This window comes from Hesperophylax consimilis, chromosome 7 (assembly GCF_061612785.1).
Source record: "Hesperophylax consimilis isolate HC1 chromosome 7, BYU_Hcon_1.0, whole genome shotgun sequence".
Classification (NCBI taxonomy): Eukaryota; Metazoa; Arthropoda; class Insecta; order Trichoptera; family Limnephilidae; genus Hesperophylax; species Hesperophylax consimilis.
Window position 1 is genome coordinate 42,014,907 of NC_142842.1, and position 20,763 is coordinate 42,035,669.

The 20,763-nt window shown below is 37.0% G+C and overlaps 2 protein-coding genes across 2 annotated transcripts; one reads left to right on the plus strand and one right to left on the minus strand.

The window, feature by feature from the left end:
* Positions 1 to 2,188: 2,188 nt before the first annotated feature.
* On the minus strand, positions 2,189 to 4,249 carry LOC149422806 (zinc finger Y-chromosomal protein 1-like). Its single transcript, XM_089634012.1, has 4 exons — positions 3,861 to 4,249; positions 3,163 to 3,364; positions 2,444 to 2,689; positions 2,189 to 2,356 (listed from the first exon to the last, which is right to left on the minus strand). Exons 1-4 carry the CDS (start codon positions 4,067 to 4,069, stop codon positions 2,189 to 2,191), a joined length of 825 nt encoding a protein of 274 aa, XP_089490138.1. The 5' UTR covers positions 4,070 to 4,249.
* A 2,319-nt stretch (positions 4,250 to 6,568) lies between these two features.
* Positions 6,569 to 18,072, plus strand: LOC149422807 (diphosphoinositol polyphosphate phosphohydrolase 1-like). The gene is made up of 3 exons (XM_089633972.1): positions 6,569 to 7,011; positions 16,369 to 16,524; positions 17,008 to 18,072. Exons 1-3 carry the CDS (start codon positions 6,913 to 6,915, stop codon positions 17,215 to 17,217), a joined length of 465 nt encoding a protein of 154 aa, XP_089490098.1. The 5' UTR covers positions 6,569 to 6,912; the 3' UTR covers positions 17,218 to 18,072.
* Positions 18,073 to 20,763: the final 2,691 nt, after the last annotated feature.

The window sequence follows — 20,763 nt, forward strand, 5'->3', positions numbered from 1 at the left end:
TTGTCGTCAAAATAAATATTCATTTGCAATGAATATTTATTTTGCGATCATACATAAAGATAGTTGCCAGTAAAAATGTGCGGTGAAAAAAAAATGAAGACAATGTTAGTAGTTCTTATTCGAAGTATGATACAGTTAAAAGTGACCGAGGGGAATAGGGTCCCATTAGCTCAGTTGGTAGAGCACTGTCCCGGAAAGACAAGGGTCCTGAGTTCGAGTCCCAGATGTGACCGTTTCCTTTTCTGATTTTTCTGTTTCAGATTTTCGTTTAGAAATCACTGATATTGTCTTCAATATTTAAATATTACAATTTGAGGTTTTACTCAATAAAGTTATTCCGAAAAATAAATATTCATTCTAGACTTGCAGAAAAGTCAACAGATGTCGCACATTAAAAATAAAAAATAAGATAGGTTTATCTAAAAAAACGCTGTCTGGATTGCATTTAGTTCGGGTTGAATCTTGCGATCATACATAAAGATAGTTGCCAATAAAAATGTGCGGTGAAAAAAAATGAAGACAATGTTAGTAGTTCTTATTCGAATTATGATACAGTTAAAAGTGACCGAGGGGAATAGGGTCCCATTAGCTCAGTTGGTAGAGCACTGTCCCGGAAAGACAAGGGTCCTGGGTTCGAGTCCCAGATGCGACCGTTACCTTTTCTGATTTTTCTGTTTCAGATTTTCGTTTAGAAATCACTGATATTGTCTTCAATATTTAAATTTTAATAAATTAGTAATAGTGTATTTGCGGCACGTTCATTCAGAATTGAAACGATGCTTGAAATGGCATTGGCTGTGTTTTGGTAACCAGATCTGAATAACCAGGTACTTCCCCACCTTCCTCTTCACTATCTCCTTCCCCTACCTACTACCTTCAGCCTCATAACATACCCCAATAGTCTCAATGGCCTCAGATGGTTAGGAATCTTGTACAGTTTCACATTAAAAATATATATTTATTTTAAAAAAAAAAACAAAAATGGGGTTAATTAATGTCTGATTAAAATTAACTTATTATTGTTGACTTTTACTTTGTGACAAAAATATCAATCTTTTTAACCGCTTAACGCGTTTAAATGAGTCAAGCTCGCGCACTAAATGCGTTTTATTTTTAGCTAACACGAGTAACGCTCGTGAAAGTTAGCGATGTATTTTACTCAGTTTGAATTTGCCTGCAGTTGAGATCGGTAGTGTTTTTGAAAAAAAAATATATTGCTGCTTATTTCGTTTTTTCTATATTTTTTTCACATTTTCGTAATTGAAAAATGTAAAAACGTTTAAAAAAACCTTATTTAAAAAAAAATACTTTTTATAAAAAAACCCTAGCATTAAGTGGTTAACAGCTGTTGTGAACTGAAAAAAATCATCATGCAAATTGGAAAATGTACATTTAATTAATATATTTAATATAAATGCGAAAATTAATGCATATATATAATATAGATATAAGACAGGATCAAAATAAAAGAATACATATTTGCGAGAATCCAAACTAAAGCCTGATTATTATTTTCTTAGCTTCTCTCAAAATCAGTATGTACAAGCTGCAAAACTGGATATTCCCGCCACAAATATTCTATTCGCTATCTGCCACCAAAAGGCGCTGCTCTCTGCTCTGTTGGCCAAGCAGAGAACTACTTGACTCCAGCGGCTGCTCTCATCTCTGTCAGCAAGAAAGGGAGTACTTGACTCGACCTGCTCGTCACCCGCAAGGAGTGGGCATTCGAACAGCTGAATTCAAATAGAAGGACAAATGTAATCTTACGGATTATTGTTATTTATTAATGTTGATCACTGAATACACTCGATTATAAACATTCAGCGTTTTATTTATCGCTAACAATACACAATAATAAATATTCCAAATGAAATTCACAACTTGTTAAAAATATATTGCACAGTATTTATGAGATTAGTGGTACATACTTCCGTACACTACAGATTTTAACCGTTAATAAATGTTTAGGTTAAGACACATAAAAATGTTAATAAGTTTTAAACTGAAAAATAATATGTCTCTCTAGTCCAGACTAGTTGGTTTGATGAACCTTTGTGTATAAAACAGAATTATAAGAGCTTACATCAAATAAAAGAGGAAAAAATGGTAATGATCACAGAAAGATGGTTTAAAATCAGTAGGATTTGTATTAGGAAATACATGTACCAGTGGTTGGTATTAGCCGGTCTCAGCTGCCTTTGGGGTGGCGTTTCTTAATGTGTCTGCGCAGGCCCGTTTTGCGAGTGTAGGTGGCACCACAGTGAGGGCACCCGTGGGGGCGCAGGCCTGCATGCACTGCCATAATGTGCTCCTCCAATGGGGGCTTGTCCACGTAGCTCTTGCCGCAGATATCGCACTGCAAAATTGAGGTTAAATTATTACTAGGCTGCAAACAAAAGGAGATATGCAGACGCAGTTAGTATTTTTGATAATATGAACTGACCTTATAATCTTTAACGCCCGTATGCCTCTTCCGGTGTGAGTTGAGGTTGCTCTTGGTGGCAGTGAGCTTGCCGCACACCTCGCAGGAGTAGGGACGCTCCCCGGAGTGCTTGCGCGTGTGCAGGAACAGGGAATTGCGCGTGGAGGTGCGGAAGTCGCACTCCTTGCACGAGAAGGCCTTGAAGTTGGCGTGCAGCTTGATGTGGCACATCAGCCGGATGCGGGTCTTGAAGCACTTGCCACAGATCTGTGAAAATATTTTATTTTTACCAATAAGTTACTAAGATAGGTTCTTACCATAGACATTCAAATCAATAGACTTGCCCTAACACGAAATCTGGGTATCAGTTTGACGAGCTGGAGGGTTCGAGAATGATTTCATTAAACATTGAAATAACCAGATCATAAAAGAAAAGTTCTCTAAAGAAAGGCAAAGGTTTGCAGCAATGTCCATAGTGGGACTTTTCTGCGCAGGATCTGTGAGGTTGCTAATTATAACACATTATAAATAGTGCAACAAAATATTAAATTTTGGAAAGCCTGAACTGTTGTTTACCCGATTTGGGTTACATAGTTAAGTTTTTAATGTAGCCAGCAATTTGCGTGCCATTGTAAAAAGGACTAGTAATTCGTAAGCAGATTTTATTTATTATTATGTATTGTATTATTTTCGTTAAAAATGTTAGGAACCACTAATCGAAAATAAAAAATATAACAAACCTCACAGACCAAATCCTGCTTGCTGTGGTTCTGTATGTGCGTGTAGAGGGACCCGTGGGTGGCGAGGGTCTTGGGGCAATGGGGGCAGGGAAAGAGGGGGCCCAGCTCCAGCGTGTTGGCACGAGGGGCGGGTGGGGCGGTGCGGTGGCGCCGGATGTGCAGGTCAAAGTCCTTACGCGTGTCCAGCGTTGTGTCGCACTCTCTAAGGACAAGATAAATACAAAACACATTTTATACGGAAGTAAAATGCTGAAATGCTGCTTAGAAAATAAAACGCAGTTAATTTGTTAACGACACAACATCAAAACAGAGTATTTTTAGTTTTCATAAATTATTAAATGGATTGTAAAGCTAGTTCTAGTTTTAGTTATCCAATAGAATTGTACAATACAGTAGAATATCTGATTTGAAGCATAAACAAAAAAAAACCTGCGGCGTGGCAATTTGACTGCTAGTTATTAATTCAACCTGCGGCACATTCCAGAGTGGCAGATATACTCACAGTACCATCCTGGTGAAAGACCACTATTCAGAATCGAAACGTTGCTTGAAATGATTTTAGCCATGTTTGTGACCAGATCTAAATAGTCAGATACTTCCCCACCACCTTCAGCCTTACAACATGCCCCAATTGGGAATGCTTTAGTCCCAATGGTGGGAGTCTAGACGGGTGGTATATAAAAATGAAGTGTCATTACCTGCACTGGTATTTAGTGCCGGGTGGCATCCTGGGGCAGTTAGTCCTCTCGTGCTCTGATCTCTTGTACTTAGTGACAAACATGGTTCCGCAGCCGTAGCACTTGTACTCCTTCTTGAAGCTCCCATGCTCCTCTGCCATGTGCTTGTGCAGTATCACTTTGGTGGGGAAATGCCTCTTGCACTCCAGGCAGCCGTAGAAATCATCCATGAAATTAGCCCTCACATCAAAATCATCATCACTTTTCAAAATGTTCTTCTGCAATTTTGTAATATTTTCTTCTTCGGTGTCTGAATATGAAATATTATCACTGTGAAATAAATCATCGCAAGATTGCAAATTTATCGATTCATCTTTTTTTTCTAATTTTATTTCTTCAACAGAGTTATCAATTTCCACAATTTGGTCAATTATTGGATGGTTGTTTAGGTTGTTGCTTTTTGTTTTTCTACATTCCTTTAACTTGGAAGATTTTGTTTTTTTTTCTTTTACTTGCGTTTTGCGGAGTTTTTTAGGCTTAATAGAATTTTTTTTAATGTCTCTCAGAAGAATATCGGGTGAACTTGATTCCATTCTCTCCTCTTTTATAACTTCTGATTTACAAGAAGGCGAAGACGGGATGATATCGCAACACTGGATCTCTTTATTTAAAATGTTTCTCAATATTCTGTCACTATCTTCACTAGAAGCTTTAAAGTGATGGGCCATTGTAAGGAGGTTAATACAATCTTTACAAATATTGCTGGGAAGACCATCGCCAATGGCGAGGACTATATTGGCACATAGTCTCATTTTAACTGAAAGGTCGTGCACTTCTTCGGGTCTGACTTGGTCTCTATAATGGAATATAGGATGAAGTTCACCTTTCTTCACACAAACTCTACAAATCTCGCTAAATTGAGATACGTTTGGGACCTCCATAGTTTTCTCAAAAATGTATTGTTCTTGGCTATATATATTGTTTTTACATAATACGTATTTACAAAACACACCGGCTTTATTTAAGTAATTATACAAAATTATGACAACATTTTCAAAAAATAATCATGCAGCAGAGCTGTCAAACAAACGTCAAAACTGTAACATAAACATTTATCATAGATCATAGACACTAACAATCGGTGACAAGAAAATTATGAATATTATTAGCTTTTTCTTTTTGGAGTTTGGGTTAGGAGTGTTGGGTTTAGGTATAAATTAATTTTCCTACAGATAGAAAAATTGGTTTCAATACATTATCTAAAGTAAGTAATTAATTTGCAAAGTTTGAAATAATTTCTTGGTTATCAAAATGTTTTTAAACTGAAATTTTATTTTTTTACTTTATATATGTACATTATAACCAGAGATGTGCAAAATGGGTACCCAAAACCATTTGAAATGCAAAATGGAAATGGGTCAAAACTTTTCCATTTGAAAATGCAAAATGCAAAATGGTTTTTAGAAAAGCATTTCAAATGCAAAATGCAAAATACCTATTTTCAAAATGCATTGAAAATGCAAAATGGTTTCTCAGGTCAAACAATTAAAATAATTATAGAATTTTTAAACAATTTTGTCATCTAATAATGGACATCAATGTAGAACAAACATTACACATGATGGTAAATCCAAAAACACCACTACACATTATGAAACCACAAAAAATTTGCGCGGGACTAATGTTGCCAAAGTAAAAACATAGAAACTATATCTAACATTTAATATAACAGCGTCATGGCCCCATGTTCAGTATTTGAATCAGTATTTTTTGTAATGGTATCACTCAATTTCCAGGGCTCCTACCAGGGAGCAACTTGACAAATGGAAATTATCTCTCCATAGCGAGGTTGAGGACCGACTGATATTTGGGGCTTATGAAAAAAAGATGTGTGGAGATAGTAGGAAGAATGTTGCAAAAAAGCATTTAAAAAAGTACTTCCCCACCTTCCTCTTCCCCATCTCCCTCCCCTCCCCAATACCCTCAGCCTCACAACATACCCCAATTGGGGATGCCATAGTCTCACTGGCTCCAGACGGGAGCAGTTGGGACTCTTGTGCGGTAATACTGTAAAAAAAAAAAAAAAAAATTAAAATGGAAAATGCACTGAGAAAAGCATTTAAAATGCAAAATGGTTTTTAGAAAAGCATTTTGCATTTAAAATGCAAAATGGTTTTTAGAAAAGCATTTAAAATGCAAAATGGTTTTTAGAAAAGCATTTAAAATGCAAAATGGAAAATACCCATTTTGCATTTTGCATTTCCATTTGAAATGGATTTATTTGAAATAAAGCACATCTCTGATTATAACTACGTGTTTTTCTTTTAACTATCTCTTTACTGTGCCATTTATGCGCAAATATGTATTAATTAATTTTAAACTTTGTCATACCAATAAGTGGCAATCAACTCAAATACTAACAAAGCTAGATTTTTTCGATAGTATCTGTTATTTTCTGATTTTTCATGATTTGTCCGGATAACCGATTGTAAGAAAAATACTTTTCTTAGGCACGTTTTTGTAGGTATATTTTAATGATTTATTTTTTTTAACTTAGATTTTTTTTGCTAAAACGCGGTGGATTTCAAATAAATTACGACATATTTATGAAATCGAGTAAGAGCTGCAGGCTTATGAGAATGTAGTAGAAGTCCGGTAAGAACTTATGGAATTTAATTTGTTTGCGTCGGCGGCGTCTTCTCTTATGGCATCTTCGTCATTTCCTTCTGTCAGCTGATGGTTCGGTCGACATTACACTGTCGGTTTCCATTTCGATTTTTGTCATGAGAAAATGTCTGTCTCGCGCCATGCAATATGGGCCTTAAATATTCTGCTAACAGCTAGCTTTAGCTTTATTACTTTTTAAACGGTTCGCTATCTTCAAGAATCCCGATAAGTTACAGTGTTAGTACAATCGGTGAAGTGCTGAAAATGCCTCAAAATATTATGGAGTTCCGCAGTTATGGCGATTGTTGATTATTAAAATTTTCACTTATTTGTGGCTTTTGTTGGTGTTTTGAGTCCATTTTTGGTTAAGTTTGTGTGTTTATCGTTTCGGGTTTCGCCAGTGAAGATGGTGAAAGAGAAGCCTAATTCAATTAGAGTATATGACGAGGACGGGTTCCGCCGCCGAGCCGCCTGTATTTGTGTCCGCTCCGATGCTGAATCTGAGGTTACTTTTATTTACTTAGCTAATTGTAAGTCCCGGGATGATCACTACTGATCCAGGTCGCCATTTGCCCGGCGCTGAATGTATTTGCTGGGATTTCAGCCAAGTCCCGCCATCTGTTACGCTTTTTGCTTCATCTGTCACTTCGGCATGCGTTGTTTTTTTAAATGATTTTCGGCAATGCAATAATTAAATCTTTGCTGTAATTAATTTTACTTAGTCCATTTTGCATTCATTATGCTTTCCTGGTGAAATTTGTACCAGTTAATTAACTTTATTTTTTTTGCAAAAATTGAATATAAATTAAGGTACCTACTTACATACTTGTTTTATTCATACAATAATTAATTATGAAATCAGAGACCCGCGGTCTGTTTGTAATATGGAATTATAAAAAATATTACTTTTGTGTTTTTTTCATGAAAATTTATTTTGTGCCTGCATTTTCACCACCTGTGCAAATTTCACGAGTGTTTCAAACAAACAGATTTTCTGCTTTATAGTTAAAATCATAAGATATTTGACAAGCTCAGAGTGGTAAGAGCTTTGACTAACTACTCTCAGTATCGTCATGATAAGAGACTCCAATTCATCAATCAATCAGAATTCAGAATCAGAACTTTGTTTGAAATGGCTTTAATTCTTTTTTTATAACCAGATCTGAATAGCCAGGTACGTCTAAGTCTTTGATAAATATTTCACTATCCGACGCACTTTTAATAGCCTCGGATTATGGAAATTACACTTTGTTTCAACTTAATTACTACAAGAAACAACGATTTACGTCGAGATTGGTGGTAAAAGATGCATTATAATTCACTCAAAGTTCAAAATTTATCTTAATAAACAATCTCTTTGCCGCCATTTTGGACTCTTTTACTTGAGTAAGTTTCGTTTCTTAATTACTTAACTAACCCAACCTAAGAACCTAATAATCTATTTTGTGCATTTCCATCATCTGTGCCTAAAAGTACGAGGGTTTGTGAAATAATTACTAAGTTTTAGATTATTGAAATAACACTTCCTGTCCATTTAATTACTGTACGAAATAGCTGTTTAAGTAACCAGAAAAGGAAGATAATGCAAGTGTATTCATATTTTCTTAAAATTAATGTAAGGCGGCGTAATTGTCCATTTTGTGTTTGTGGCTAAATCGAAAGTTGTTAAAGTAAAGTACTCTCAGTGTCGCTTTATTTGATGGTAGTGCCACCATCAAATAACATGTCGTAAAACAAAAATAATTTTTAAAACTAACCTATCATACAGAGTGTAACAGCACACGCCCAAATGATTGTAACCAGCGATTTCTGAGGATATTTGGAGTAAAAATGTAGATGTTATTTTACATCCGATGATATATTTTGTTTTCAATAAAAACAAATAAAATTTCTAGTACATGTTGCTATTGATCACACTGCTACACGTCGCAATGGATCACGTGATACACGCTCTGTCTCGTGTGTTACCGCGCTGCCACGTGAGTGGAGTGCGTATCACGTGACCCGCTAAGCTGTATCCATAGAATAAAGAAGAACACAAGAAATGTCTTGTGGGCTTATTTTGTGATCAAAACATTCGACTAGTCGAGGCTTAAATTTCCAATGCGAAATATTGCTTACTAATTTGGAATGGGATGGAGATCACTTCTAGTTTTCTTCTTTATTCTATGGCTGTACCAACTACCCAGTGGTGAGATGTGTTGGAAAAAAAGTATTATTTAATTTTTAAAAATAATCATCAGAGAAGCAAATTGACACCTACGGTTTTGACTCCAAGTATGGTCTGTTACGCCCTGCATATTTATACTGAACTAGCTGACGTGTACTCGACGTTGCTCGAGGATTGTAAATGGTTTAGCGTCACAGACATAGGAATTAATAGACGAGAAGATAATGGCGAGGGGTAAAATCAACTGTTGAAGAACGAAGGGAGTGAAGCTGACTGTGATTCGTCAATAAATCAATCTGACAGTAAATAGGCATCTCGCATTATAATATCACCATTTACTTCTTAAAAGTAAAATCTGCTTTTGAATGAATAGACATTTTTACATGGGAGCGCAAATTACTCGCCACGTTATGAACAAATTTGCGAAGTCCAAATTCGGCAAAAAAATTCGGTTCTATTTTCAGAGTCGAATATTTCGTTTAAGTATTTAGTTAAGACACTTTTATAAATGTTCATAATTTACTTCCCAGCAACCAACCAGCTTTGTGTTTCGCGTCCAGACGTTTCTCGATGTGATAGTAACAACTGATTCATATTATACGATGTGAATATGCTTAAAATAAAGTAAAATAATGCTTATATATGGAATGTAATACGACAATTGGGTTTATTCTCTTTTTCACATCTATTTTTACAAGTTTTCATAGTACAAGTCAACATTTTGCCGTGTTATTTCGTAAAATGAACCGACGATGCCTCGACCATAGTTTGCACAAGAATGATGACGTCACGTTTTCAAATTTCTCTTGAGGCCATACGCGAGCACAGCCGGCTCCAATGGAACCGGTATGGGGAGTGGGGATAATACGCTTTTAATCACTTAGGGCAGGTCTACTAATATTCATATGTCTATGTTTGGCGTAAAGTTTTGAGGTTGTGAATTCTGGAGTACTGTCAGCTGGGTGCATTTTTAAGGCAAAATTAATATCGTAATAAGTATTTTTTTCACTTGTCCTCAACTTCTTCCACCATTACCTTCCAAGTCCTAAATTCTCCTTACACCTCTTTCTTCGTCCATCACGTACACCTCATTTTACCACAAATAATTATTTGATCCATGTCTTTCTCAGGCGTCCCCTACTTCTTCTACTATTTAAACCACTATCTAAACACTCCTAACACCAATAAAAACAAACTTTGAAATTTTCAGCAAAATCGCTCAAATAGTTTTTGAGTCTATAGGGGACAAATAAACATTCATTTTTATATATATATATTTTTTTTTATTTTTTATAGTGAATATATATACACGGTGTCCAGAAACTCGTAGTACAAGCGGGAAACTGGAGAATCTACACCACATGGGGAACCCAAATAAACATTTTTTTTTTTGATTTGAGCATTTTCACAAAAACAAAAAAAAAAAACAAAAAAAAAATATTTTTCGGCTATTTTAGGGTTAAAGTTTTTTCTGGTGTTTAGGGTTGAACAACAGATGTTTTAACCCTGCAGAGCAGAAATATTTTATGATTACACCGGATTAAATGAAGGGTGATTTCAAAATAATGCTTCAAATCCGAGTTTCTTCATTTGTTTTACTTTCAAATAGTTTTAATTAGTTGGGTACTTTGATCTTCAGTAATAATTTATAAGAATTAGATTAAAAAAAAAAAAAAAATCAACTTCTAACTCGATTTACTCGATAACGAAAGCTCAAATCAAAAAAAAAATATACCGCAAAATCGACTCCAAATGTGATGTAGATTCACCAGTTTCCCGCTTGTACTACGAGTTTCCGGACACCCTGTATAGAGGTAGGTTTTTATTTTTTTATTGAACCCAATCTAAGAACTTATTTTATGTTTAATACAAAATAAGTTCTTAGATTTGGTTTAGTGAAACAAATAATAATACTAGGTTGGCACTGTTTTCTAATGTCATAGATTCAACATGTTAATTAATAATGGAAAATGATACATACAATAATTCAAACGAAATTGCTATTTAAATGCATTTTTTTCCATTTCCTGTAACTTAAATAATTTTTATTACAGTAATTACGTTGAAATGAAGTACATCTTGTTTTGGTAATTATGCTATCACGAGCTAGTCTCTATAATAAAACTTTACCCTTCTCCCTATTTCTTTCAACCTCACAAAGCTCTCCAATTTGCCATGTCATAGACCCACTGCCTCCGGGTGGTAGAACAATTGTGCTGTGTTATTTATCCACTCAAGCGATTTTGGCATATTATGGCAAGTTTGCAAAAATGTTTTGCGTGATTGCTTATCATAATGTGCCAAATTTAGAGAACCTAAATATATGGGATAGGCAGCAAAATCTAGGTGGATTCATTGGCTTTAAACCGCAGCAAGCAGTTCATATTCATATTTTAAGGAACGATAGTAAATGTATACATATATGCAAGCAATCGCTCAAGTGGATATATTATACTCCTATCTTCATTGGGTGTCACTTTACTGAGCCTAGCAACAACACTAAGTTATTTTGGTAAAATTTGCAGCTCACTATCGATGGGCATATTGGGTTTGCGCCTCCATTTTGCGCCAATAACTTCTGGCATGTGACGCAATATCTGGGTCAAATATTTGCCAAAAAATGGCTCACTTATTATTCGCAGATGTTGCTATTATTATTTTTTACATTGCTACTCATAATTCTAGCTGTATTGGCACCACAGACCAAACAAAAGATGGATGTGACTAAAACAATTATTCATCCCATTTACCACGGCTATCGTCGTAACAGTGTTGTTAAATAATGGCCACCAGTGTTATTTTGAATCGCTTGGACACAATGCATTATGTGCAATAAAAATATATAAAATTAGGCAGAGAAAGGAAACTAACCAGTGGAATGCCGATGGGTCTCTGGAGAACATGCGAGCATTCTAATATTTTATTTTTAAAATTAATTTGCCTTGCGATTTTGACCTAAATGCTTCGAAAAATGTATGAAAAGCAATATCGGCATCGCTATAAAACTTTAAATTCCACTCTTGATTGTTATGAAGTTACAAAAAAATATTTTTTGTTTTATGCCTTCAACAGGTTAATAACATAATTTTAATAATTTTCCTTCCCAGAGATATTAAAAATTAAAAGAAAACTTTACCAGTTGTTAAATTTAGCTAATAGATTTTCTAATAGAGGTCAATTTTTTACAACTTCTCTTGGGGGTCCTAGTATACACGGTGTCCGGAAACTCGTAGTACAAGCGGGAAACTGGAGAATCTACACCACATGGGGAACCCAAATAAACATAAAGTTTTTTGATTTGAGCATTTTCACAAAAAAAAATATTTTTCGGCTATTTTAGGGTTAAAGTTTTTTCTGGTGTTTAGGATTGAACAACAGATGTTTTAACCCTGCAGAGCAGAAATATTTTATGATTACACCGGATTAAATGAAGGGTGATTTCAAAATAATGCTTCAAATCCGAGTTTCTTCATTTGTTTTACTTTCAAATAGTTTTAATTAGTTGGGTACTTTGATCTTCAGTAATAATTTATAAGAATTAGATTAAAAAAAAAAAAAAAAATCAACTTCTAACTCGATTTACTCGATAACGAAAGCTCAAATCAAAAAAAAAATATACCGCAAAATCGACTCCAAATGTGATGTAGATTCACCAGTTTCCCGCTTGTACTACGAGTTTCCGGACACCCTGTATATAATCATTCAAAACGTTTGTGCCGCCAGTTTGGCCACTTCACAAACCCGTATTAACCATTCCCTTGCGTTGTTCAAAATATCCTCATGCACCGGTGCCTTTTTTTTTTTTTTTTTTTTTTTAAAGTCGGAGGCGGTTTACTTACGTTCCCCGCGAGCACTTAGGCCATAGGCCCATTGTACTATCTCCCATTTTACCTCATTCCCTTGCCAGTAACCCGGTCCCTTTTATGAAGTTCACCAGGGCTGTCATTGGATATGTGGCGATGTCTTCTGGTTCCACACTGTGTCTTCCCAGGTATCTGAGCCTTATTCCCAGCAGAGCGGGACATTGGCACCATAGGTGAATTGGTGTCTCTTCCTCCTCTTCACATTTCCTACAGATGTTGGTGTTTTCCACTCCCAACAGTTGCATGTGTCTCCTGAGATGGCAGTGTCCCGTTAATAGTCCTACCAGTTCCCTCAGTGAGTTTCTGTCCATATCGAGTAGTTGCCTGGTTCGGTTAGGGTCCGGTCCGTTTATGAGTACTTTAGATTGCCTCATTCCGGGTGCCTTCTTCCATTCCTTCCAGTGTTGGGATTTGACCCACCTCTTGATATGTAGTTTGGTGTGGCATGCTGCTACTCCTACGGCCGGCTCGGATCCCGCAAGTGGTGCTTTCGCCCCTTTCCTTGCTAGTTCGTCAGCCCGCTCGTTGCCCTCAATACCTTTATGTCCTGGTACCCAGAGCAGGGTTACTTTATTGATGGTCGCCAGTTCTATTAGGATAGTCCTGCATTCCATCACCAGTCTGGAGTCGCATCGGTTACTTTCCAGTGCCATTAAGGCCGCCTGGCTATCCGAACATATGTTTATGTTCTTATTTCTGTACCCGATACTCATATTCTCCTGTGCGCAGGCTAAGATGGCTGTCATCTCAGCTTGAAACACAGTGCAGTGCATTCCTAGAGGTATACTGAGTTCCCTCTTAGATCCCTGTAGACAGACCCCGGCCCCTGTTCCTTCCTCCATCTTGGACCCGTCTGTGAACCAGATTAGTTCCTGTTTGGAGTTTGGACCTGGGACCGAGTCCCATTCCTCCCTTGTGGGGTACGTCACTTTAAACAGCTGTCCGAAGAAGTATTCGGCTTGCTTGCCGTCCTGCTTCATCCCAGCCGTCGGACTAATTGCCCTCAGTCTTATTCCTATTTCCGTGTGACTGTTTCTGGGCAACTCTCCTCTCCATTGGCCATTGCAATGTAACCTGTAGGCTGCCGCCATCGCCGCCCCCTCTATTTCTATGTTTAGTGGGGGTAGGTTCAGCAGCACTCCCATGGCTAGTATTGGAGTGGTTCTCATGGCTCCTGTGATGCTTCTGCATGCAAGTCCCTGTATGTGATTGAGTGTGACCATCACTGTTTTCAGTGTTGTTCTCCTCCACCAGACCAGGGCTGCGTGCATGATCCTTGGTTTTACAACGGCTGTGTAAAGCCATTGCATCATTTTAGGTTTGAGACCCCACGTTCTGCCGCAGATTCGCCTAGTTGCCCACATCAGAGCACAGGCCTTTCTGCCTACAGTTTCCACCTGGTTTTTCCAGCTCAGTTTGGCATCTATGATGACTCCGAGGTACTTAACCGTGTCAGAGGGTTCTAATTCCTTTCCATAGAAGGTTGGATTGCTCCATCCTTCTAGTTTCCTTTTACGCGTAAAGATTACTAGTTCTGTCTTGTCTGGGTTGACTGACAGTCCTGTTTCTTCACACCATTCTTCCACTGTTGCCAGTGTTGACTGTATAAGGCCTCGGGTTGTGTCTGCATCCCAACACCTTATTATGGTTGCAATGTCATCCGCATACCCTTGCGTATATAGGCCCCTGTTGTTGAGTTTCCGGATGAGGTTGTCCACCACCAGGCTCCACAGCAAGGGTGATAAGACCCCTCCCTGTGGACACCCTCGTGTCACCAGCACTTTGATGCTTACCTCACCCCTTGTCACCGTAAGTATCCGGCCTGAGAGCATGTTCCTCAGCCACCTTCTGGTGGTTTTGTCGAGTCCATGTCTTTCTGCCGCTTCATCAATGGATTTAATAGTGGTGCAGTTAAATGCTCCCTCTATATCCAGGAATAGCCCTACCGCCAGTTCCCCAGTCGCTTGTGCCTGCTCCAGTTTGTACACCAACCTGTGCAGTGCCGCGTCGACTGACTTACCTGCTTGGTAAGCAAATTGTAACTCGTGGAGGGGCTTCTCTTTCAGTGCCCCGTCCCTTATGTGCCTGACCGGTGCCTTACACTCAGTAAATATTTATGCATTGTAATTATTTCATTCAATACGTATTGCGGAGGAATAACTAAAATATGAACTCTATGTTTAGTATATTTACAGAGATATTTTAGTAATTTGAGACGATTTCCACTCAGTTGGCAGCACTGGCAAGGAAAGGTTAAACCATGAACTTACTGGTTTGTTAACTGGAAAGATACAAAGTAGCCCCCCAGATTGTGCTATTATTCACTGATTAATATTCTTAGGGTGCATATAAACAGGACAAATTTTCTGCGAGCTGAGCCACAAATTACGGTAAAGGAACAAAGCAACTGCAAGCGGTGTTTCGTGCCTTTTGGTGTTCCTTTCCCATAATTCGCAGCTCGGCTTGCAGAAATTTTGTCCTGTTTATACGTAGCATTAAATAACACCATGTAAAATATAACAGTTGTATCATCATCAAACATACTAATTTCGGTTGTGTGGTCTGTCTGTAAGTGATTGTAACTCTGGTTCAATGAATTCAGATTTGTTTTGAATTCAAGTTTTATTTTCAAAATTGGAACTGATTGTGTCAAGAATTCAGACAAGCGATAAAGCACCTAGCTATAATATAATATTTTATTTCCAGGAAATTATTTTAATTGTATATTTGAAATGTGTATTTATTTTGTTTGAATTTCTTAAGGTTAATCTTGATGAGTAAAGTCAGATTTCGTGATTTTCCAAGTATCTGCACTTTTCCATTTTCAAGAAAGTGTTATTTACTAACACAATATTGTGTGATTTTTCATGGGTCTGTTCCAATATTATAATATAAGCAATTAAGTCCCACACCAAGCTCAAGAACCAGTCTCTTTTTTGGTGAGGTACAGCGATAAACTATGAAACTTGTTTCAAAATCCTTTGTGGAATTTTTCCGTGCGGCAGCCTGAAGCGACATGCGAAACGCTCGTTCCGAAGCATAAGCGTGCGAGAACCTAATATTTTGACTTGTGATTGACTGTTGTATAATGTTGAACTTTCACTTGTGAAAAACCAGGTTTGATAGTAGTAAAGTTATAAGTACCCTTCTAAATATTCTCAAAATATATTTGGCGCTTTTAACCCCTGGAATGCTAGGCTAAAATGCCAAGCGGCTCGCCGTGCGCCAGCTGACATTATTTTGGTAATAACTTGATTGTTTTTTGCAAAATTATGTTTTGTTATTTGTAGTTGTTTTATATTTTTATGAAAATTAATATCCTATATAGTTTTCTCAGTGTAACAACTTATATTCAGAGTTTTAAAAAAAATATATGTATATATTGTAATTTAGAATGTATTTTCCAGCTAAATAAGCGTTTTTCGCAATAAAAATAAGTTATATAAGGATTTCCTGCATATAAATACACTACTTTGAAAATCGGAATTATGACTTTTGACACTGAATTTTATAATGCTCTTTTCCACAGATAAAATAAATATGTTTGCAAGAGATGAAACAACAAGTTAGAATAATATTAAAATAGATTATTTCCTTGCCAAGCGAATAAAATATGTTTATGTAAAGAGCAAGTTCAAAATACCATAAAATCGAGGCAAGTGCGGTTTGCTACTAGCATATCAGCTACGGATACGCTGGCATTCAAGGGGATAATATTGATTTCTTCTCACTGAACAGACTTTTCCCTGCTAATTGAATATTCATGTTATGTTTTTGGTTGGATTGGTTTACAGTTCTTGTTGAATGATGTCTTTGTTGTGTTGTTTAGGTGTTGCTGGTGACATCGTCGCGTCGGCCGGACAACTGGATCGTGCCGGGCGGCGGCGTGGAGCCGGAAGAGGAGCCCTCCGTCACCGCCATCCGAGAGGTGTTCGAGGAGGCTGGCGTTGTGGGCCAGTTGGGTCGCTGCCTCGGGGTGTTCGAGGTGACCCACCTGTCCTTCATTATATCCGCAAGAGGCCTAAAGTTTATAATGTTCTACACAAAATGTTTGTGGATTCCCCATATATCGCAGAGCGAGCATGTCTCTAAATATTCCTTTGCCCTTTCAAGTAATACTTAGATATTAGTTACTACCTATCGTTTTAACCAGACTTCCATGCCCATCTTCCCCCAGCAGTCAACCATTAAGTAACGCAAAAACGAGCGTAACTCAAACACATTGTAGTTTTTTTTCTTTCCATTGTGTGACGTAAAAAAACAATTTAGATATCGCACAAAACTCTCGTTTGGGGGAAGAGTATTACCCCTCTCTGGAGTAGGCGGTTTCAAAGGACTAAGAGGCAGTATAATTGACCCCAGTCCAGTCATCAGTGGCAATTTTCCCAGATCAATGAAAACTTTCAATTTCAATGATTATTTTGTTTTTGCCCATTTGACTAAAAGGATAAGTTGTGATTGTCCCCAGAACCGTGAACACAAGCACCGCACCAAGGTGTACGTGATGACGGTGACAGAGGAGCTGGCCGAGTGGGAGGACTCGCGGCAGATGGGCCGCAAGCGCCAGTGGTTTCCAATCGACGAGGCGCTCGTCCAGCTGGCCTTGCACAAGCCCATCCAGCGCCACTACCTGCAGCAGCTGCGGCGCTCTAAAGGCCAAAGTCTCCCGGCCACATAACCTCCCCAACTACATAACCTTCCTATCCAACCTCTCCACTTGGCCACATAATCTCCCTACCCAACTTCATGACCTTTCTTCCCAACCATAAAACCTCCCCTCCCATCCATAAAACCTCCCCAACTAATCCCTTTTATACTTTCATCCGCAGGAGCCGCCACACATAATAATACTTTAATGACACTGGCCAATATAAAAATAAATTGTTTTGGTGTCGTAGAAATAAGGCCCGTTCTTGTGCAGGTTTAAGACACTGATTCCTAAAAGTGGATTTGGACTTTCCGTTAGTTTCTTTTCTATCAGCCGTGTACCCAAGTATGGGTCAAACTTGTTAGGCACGTCTTGTTTGGTTCTGGTTTCTTGTGAGTACTGCTATCCAAAAGAACAAAGTCTAAAAAAAATGCCGTGAAAATAACTGCCAGAAAAGGAGTAATCTCTATTCCTGCCACTGTGGTTGAGAAATGTAGTTTAATACTTTTTGGTTTTTACATTGTGATTGGGAAATTCAATTTATTTTTGTTGTACTTTTTACACATTGAGCACAACTGAAAAGTCGTACACAGAGATTATATTCATTTTTTGTGGATTTTTTCTCTGGTTGAAGGCAGTACTCGTGATGAACAAGTATCCTTAATTTATTCTCAACGAATTCACCTGCATACGGTGTTATCTTCGGCTCCAAACACTCGCTAAATTCCATTGGTTTTCACCTACCAATTTCTTTGTAAATTTTGCAATATCATTTTTCAGTAATTTTTTTTTGTAATACTTTTACTTAATTTTTATATTTTCTCATGTTTTATAATAATAATTATTATATTAAAAATAAATTTGTGTTAGTCTTTTTAACAATAATTTATGTTTTCTTGTGTAGTATTTACTGAGAGATTTGCCCGGTAATGTGATGCTGTCGCTGGTACATTGATTGTCACCATTTTTGATTAATCACTAAACTGGGCAGTTTCTCCGGCATTACTCCATTTGTCTGTCTGTTTGGATGTCTCTATGTCATGTGGTGTGCATATTCTGTTTGTCCCTTTCATTTCTCTAAAATAGTCTAAGAAAATCAATTTTTAAATAATAAATTAATTCTAAGTTACGATAATTATTATTATTCTGCAATCAAAAAAAATTGTTTTTTTTTTTCAAATTACAATAAAATGTAACTAGTCCAAGTCATGATTTGAAATTTAAATAGAATAAATACCACTGCGAATTAAATTAAAATATAAAATAAATCTGCTTAGAGGAAGTGTTAGTCAAATGCATTTATCACTTTAGACGCATAAATCAAATTTCCCCTTTAGATACCAAAATGGAGTTTAGTCAACGGTCTGTAAAAAATATTAACGTTGAATGCCTAAAGTGACTGAAGTCACCCAATATTTACGGAAACATTAATTGGCAAAGGCGACAGTTGCGAACTTTTTTTTTTTTATATGTGACATCCCACAAGAGTGCTTCTGTACACATTGTAAAGGCAGGGGAACTATATCGCCACCACGTAGGGCAGCATTGTGAGGTGGGTTAAAATATGGGGCTGCAGGAAGGGATTTATTAATGCGGGTCTTGAAGAGGCCCGGATTTTATGAAGGAGGAAAAACAGATGCCGGTAATTCGTTCTACATACGAGCCGTCTTAGACAAAAACGAGTCAAAGAATCGTCCCGTTCTCATGAAGCCAATATCAACTGTGAACGGGTGTTCCGCTCAGCCGGTGCACCGGGATCAATGCTGCTATTTACTTAGAGCAGGCTCTATTAAAATTCCCGTAGAACAGACTCAGTTTTCCCACATTGCATTTGTACCTTAGAGAAGGCAATCGGTCTGTTGACAAAGGATCAGACAGACCGCTCTCATTTACACAGAATCAAGTAGGTTCATCAAATATTGTGGGGCTCCAGCCCAGGGGTGGTTCCCACATTCAATTTATGCGTCCAAAGTGTTAAATGCAGAGGTTAGACGTGATATTTAGTTGAAAGACCCCTTCCGAAGTGTAATGTAGATTTATCTGAAATGTTTGACACAGCAACCATTGGTTTTTACGATCAGAAGTTGCCGCTGATTGCTATTGCATATGTACACGAGTTAATCTCGGTCAGTGGTTTTAAGCTTATATTTTTATCCGCAAAGTAAATGATCAACGTAAATGTGTTTGCTTTCACTGTATTGACTGTAGGATTTTATCTCACCCGAACGCCCACTAAAATTCTCAATTGATAATAGAATGGCTTTTGTGGTTTTATTTGTCTGTCTTTGTTTCTTATTTAAGTAACTGACATAGCAGATTCATGCTCTAACGTTTCCCTAATTAAGTTATACGTAATTAATTAATTTTAGAAAGACCTCTTTGCATTTGTGTATTGACTGCTTCGTCGAAATTATTCTATGACTCAAGTTAGCCAAATGTTTGGAAAAATAGTTTTTCATCAGTTGCATCTAATATCACATTAATATTGATTCTGTGGGATCATAAAACAAAACATTTTTACCTTGTTGCCATGCAGAAGAAAGTACATGCAAATAGGGAATAGATGGTGCAGAAGTCTCCAGTAATCAATTTGGAACACAAAAATAGCATTTCCAATTAAATGGTTGGATTTTATATATCAATAACAAAAGAAGACATTTTTTTTAACTTTGGGCAACTTGAATAATTATTGAACTACATGGTTTAAGTCGGAGCAGTGAATATTATACAGCTACATATTCTGCGGGGAAATACAGTGGTAGCATAACAAATTTCTATACTTTTGCTATATGTAATTGTAATAATAATTGTACATATTGCCCTTACGCCATCTATGTCATCGATATTCAAAAAGAAAAGGCAGTGTTCAGATCCTTGTAATTCAAAATATATCCTGATGTGTCACTTTGAAATCAAATATTGTCTAGCGGCCATCATTACATCAGATGCTTGTAATTCAATACAAATTCAGATGCGTCACTTTTGAAAGCAGAGATTGCCTAGTAACGACCATCATTACATTTGCCTGTTCTTTGTTCCTTCCCTCCAAACAAACCTCATGCGATACTCTACACTCTAAAATATTATTTTATTAGCCTGGCTTGTTTAAAAAAGCTTACCTACTTAACATAATTTTTTTTTTAGTTTTTTTATACTGATAGGGCAGTTTGTGAATGTAACTACTTCACATAATTCCTTAAACTATCGAAATACATATTAATATTGACAGAAAAATCTTTCATTTATGTCCACCCAACCTTCCCATCAAACTATTTATTATTTCTTCAAAAAAAATGTTGGCATTTTTAAGCAAAAAATCTTTTGAGTTACATACTTTGTTTTTTTTGCTATTTGTTTTTGGGGTGTTATGCCGTGTTGCGCTAACTCCTTTAGCCAACGTTTCGGACAGCATTGCAGTGTCCATCATCATATTTTGTTTTCTAAAATAACACATCTGCCCTGATGATGGACACTGCAATGCTGTCCGAAACGTTGGCTAAAGAAGGAGTTAGCGCAACACGGCATAACACCCCAAAAACAAATAGCAAAAATACTTTTGGCCGTGAAAATCTTAAA

Coding starts and splice junctions, on each gene's coding strand:
- LOC149422807 (XM_089633972.1), top strand. CDS start 6,913: ATGGTGAAAGAGAAGCCTAATTCAATTAGAGTATATGACGAGGACGGG. Junction 7,012..16,368: donor GCTCCGATGCTGAATCTGAG/GTTACTTTTATT, acceptor TGTGTTGTTTAG/GTGTTGCTGGTGACATCGTC. Junction 16,525..17,007: donor GCTGCCTCGGGGTGTTCGAG/GTGACCCACCTG, acceptor GATTGTCCCCAG/AACCGTGAACACAAGCACCG.
- LOC149422806 (XM_089634012.1), bottom strand. CDS start 4,069: ATGGATGATTTCTACGGCTGCCTGGAGTGCAAGAGGCATTTCCCCACC. Junction 3,365..3,860: donor GGCACTAAATACCAGTGCAG/GTAATGACACTT, acceptor TCTTGTCCTTAG/AGAGTGCGACACAACGCTGG. Junction 2,357..2,443: donor CGGGCGTTAAAGATTATAAG/GTCAGTTCATAT, acceptor TCAATTTTGCAG/TGCGATATCTGCGGCAAGAG.